A 2,363-nucleotide genomic window follows, 5' to 3' on the forward strand; every position below is an offset into this window, starting at 1 on the left:
ATTGGTTAGTCTCTAAGGTGCCACAAGTCCTCCTTTTCTTTTTGCGAATACAGACTAACACGGCTGTTACTCTGAAACAGGGTCTGATATTAATTCATCAACAGGCAGCATCCCTTGTGGGTTCCTCCCCACTCCTCTCCCCTCCCCTCCCCCCCTCCCCCCCCCAAGTCAGTTGATATCCATCTACACCACAGCACACTCTCCTGGGCCGTGTTCTTCATCAGAAATGACCCTTCACTGAAGCAGCGCATCAGACTTTCATTGTGTTTTCTACAGACATGCTCTTTGCCAAGTATCTGATTTTCTCTTCCATGGGTAAAACTCCTTGTGTTACTGAACAGCATTCAGAAAATAGCCAGTGCAAGAGGATGTGGACCTTTGTGGGTAGCTTAGCAGAGTTTTGCTTCATTTTAGGTGCACTTCCATTCACTTGTCCTAGCTTTAGCATGGTTTCTAGTAGTCACACTGCAGCCACTTTTACAGAGCATAAGTATTATCAGACTAAATCAGTTTTATTTTTGAACTATCCCATTTGTCTATGGCAGAGAGGGATCCAATGAAAGCTGACTATAATGACATTATCTGTTTTATTTCTGCAGTGTTGGGAGCACAGTTGTCTCTGTACCCGACCCAGCGATTCCTGTTTGTCGAAATTAGTGCTATGGCAAAGATCCCCTGTTCTTCCAAAGAAAAACTGGAAGGAGGTGGCATTTCGGTTTGTTGGTACAGGAGAAGAGAAGGTGAGGGGCCCACCTGCATCAAGAAGTGCTTAAATGATCAAAATGTAAGTAAGCTTGCTTGCAAACCCGAGACATGCGGCATGACACTGGAAATCTACAATGTTCAGCAGAAGGAGTCTGGTGACTATTACTGTGCAGTTAAATCCAGCAGCTATCTGATTTTCAACAATGGAACCACACTGATTGTTGGAGGTAAGGAAAGATAAAGGTATAACTCAAGGGGAAAAGTGATTAACAATGCAGAGATGTTAAAAAAAACCAGGAAAATGGAACATGGTACAACTTTCAAAGCTGAAATGGTTGAAAAGGAGAAACTAAGATGAAAAATAATAACTAAATGGAGCTGCTAAGAAGCAGATTCTGCATTTTTAGGGGACTCAATTAAATTTTTTTCCTTTAATGGTTAAAGATGACAGATTTTGTTAAAAAAAAAGCTCCTGAATAATAATAATAAACCCACTTCCTTCAGACCTCATGCTTTTCACCAGTAGATCCCAAAGCACTTTAGTTTTACCCTCATCATTATTTATTGCTGCCAGATTGTTTTTGACCTAACAGCCACAAATGCATTTAGTAACAATTATTCTTTTCCTTCTGCAGAATTTTTTACTTTGAACGAATCCCCATCTCATGAGATTAACATTCCTAACGGCCAGTCTGTTACACTAGTGTAATTATATTGACTTCAGTGGAAGTGTACAATTGTAAGAAAGTAAAATTGATGCCCTTAATTAGATAATAAACAGCCGGCAGATCTGTTGTGAGTCAGACGTAGGATGGAACAATAAATTCTCTGCTTTATTCTGCTCAGACAGCTACACCAGCAACAACTGGGTTTTGCTTCTGGTTCCATCTCCCCACGGCCTCATTTCCACTGGGACGGTTGATCTGGCTTGCATTGTCCACGGAGTCTCCAACCCAGTCCAAATTTCCTGGAATATTTCTGGGGATCTGCAAGAACAGGTGCTAATGCGATCACTGAAAGCAAAGGATGGCTCCTTAATGCTCATAAGTCACCTTAGCATCCCAAAAGACACCTGGACCAGTGTGAAAATTTTCACGTGTGAAGTCAAATTCAACTCTTCTGGCAGCAGTGTTAAGAAAAGTGCCAGGTATTTTGAACGTGAGTGATTTTATATTTGCTTCTGGAACTAAAAGAAACTACGACTTTACTTAACCTGCAAGGCGAGTAAATAACGGATGACACAGAGAGAAGGCTGAAGTGTTTAATGCATTTTTTGCTTCAGTCTTCACTGGAAAGGTTAATTGTAACCAGTTGCTTAACACAATCAATATTAACAAAAAGGAGGAATGATCTCAGGCCAGAATAGGGAAAGAACAGGTTAAAGAATATTTAGATAAATTGTATGTATTTAAGTCAGAGGGGCCTGATGAAATTCACCCTAGTGTGGTAGAGAGAGAGACAGCCTGGAGCACTGGGGCTGATGCAAGACCTGAGGCCTGAACTAGAGGCTGTGAACCAAAGTCAGGCCATGTATTAAAGCAGATGCTTACAAGTTCACTGTCCAGTACATGAACTTGGCAAAGTTCCTAAAACATAGGAACTCCTAGGAAGTACTAGGCACTAGATATTTACATAAATTCATTCCAGAAGGCTAGTAC

The 2,363-nt window shown here is 41.1% G+C and overlaps 1 protein-coding gene across 1 annotated transcript; it reads left to right on the plus strand.

The window, feature by feature from the left end:
* Positions 1-278: 278 nt before the first annotated feature.
* LOC140902902 (immunoglobulin kappa light chain-like) lies at positions 279-1,871 on the plus strand. The gene is made up of 3 exons (XM_073323493.1): positions 279-315; positions 600-932; positions 1,552-1,871. Exons 1-3 carry the CDS (start codon positions 279-281, stop codon positions 1,869-1,871), a joined length of 690 nt encoding a protein of 229 aa, XP_073179594.1.
* Positions 1,872-2,363: the final 492 nt, after the last annotated feature.

This window comes from Lepidochelys kempii, chromosome 24, assembly GCF_965140265.1.
Source record: "Lepidochelys kempii isolate rLepKem1 chromosome 24, rLepKem1.hap2, whole genome shotgun sequence".
Taxonomy (NCBI): Eukaryota; Metazoa; Chordata; order Testudines; family Cheloniidae; genus Lepidochelys; species Lepidochelys kempii.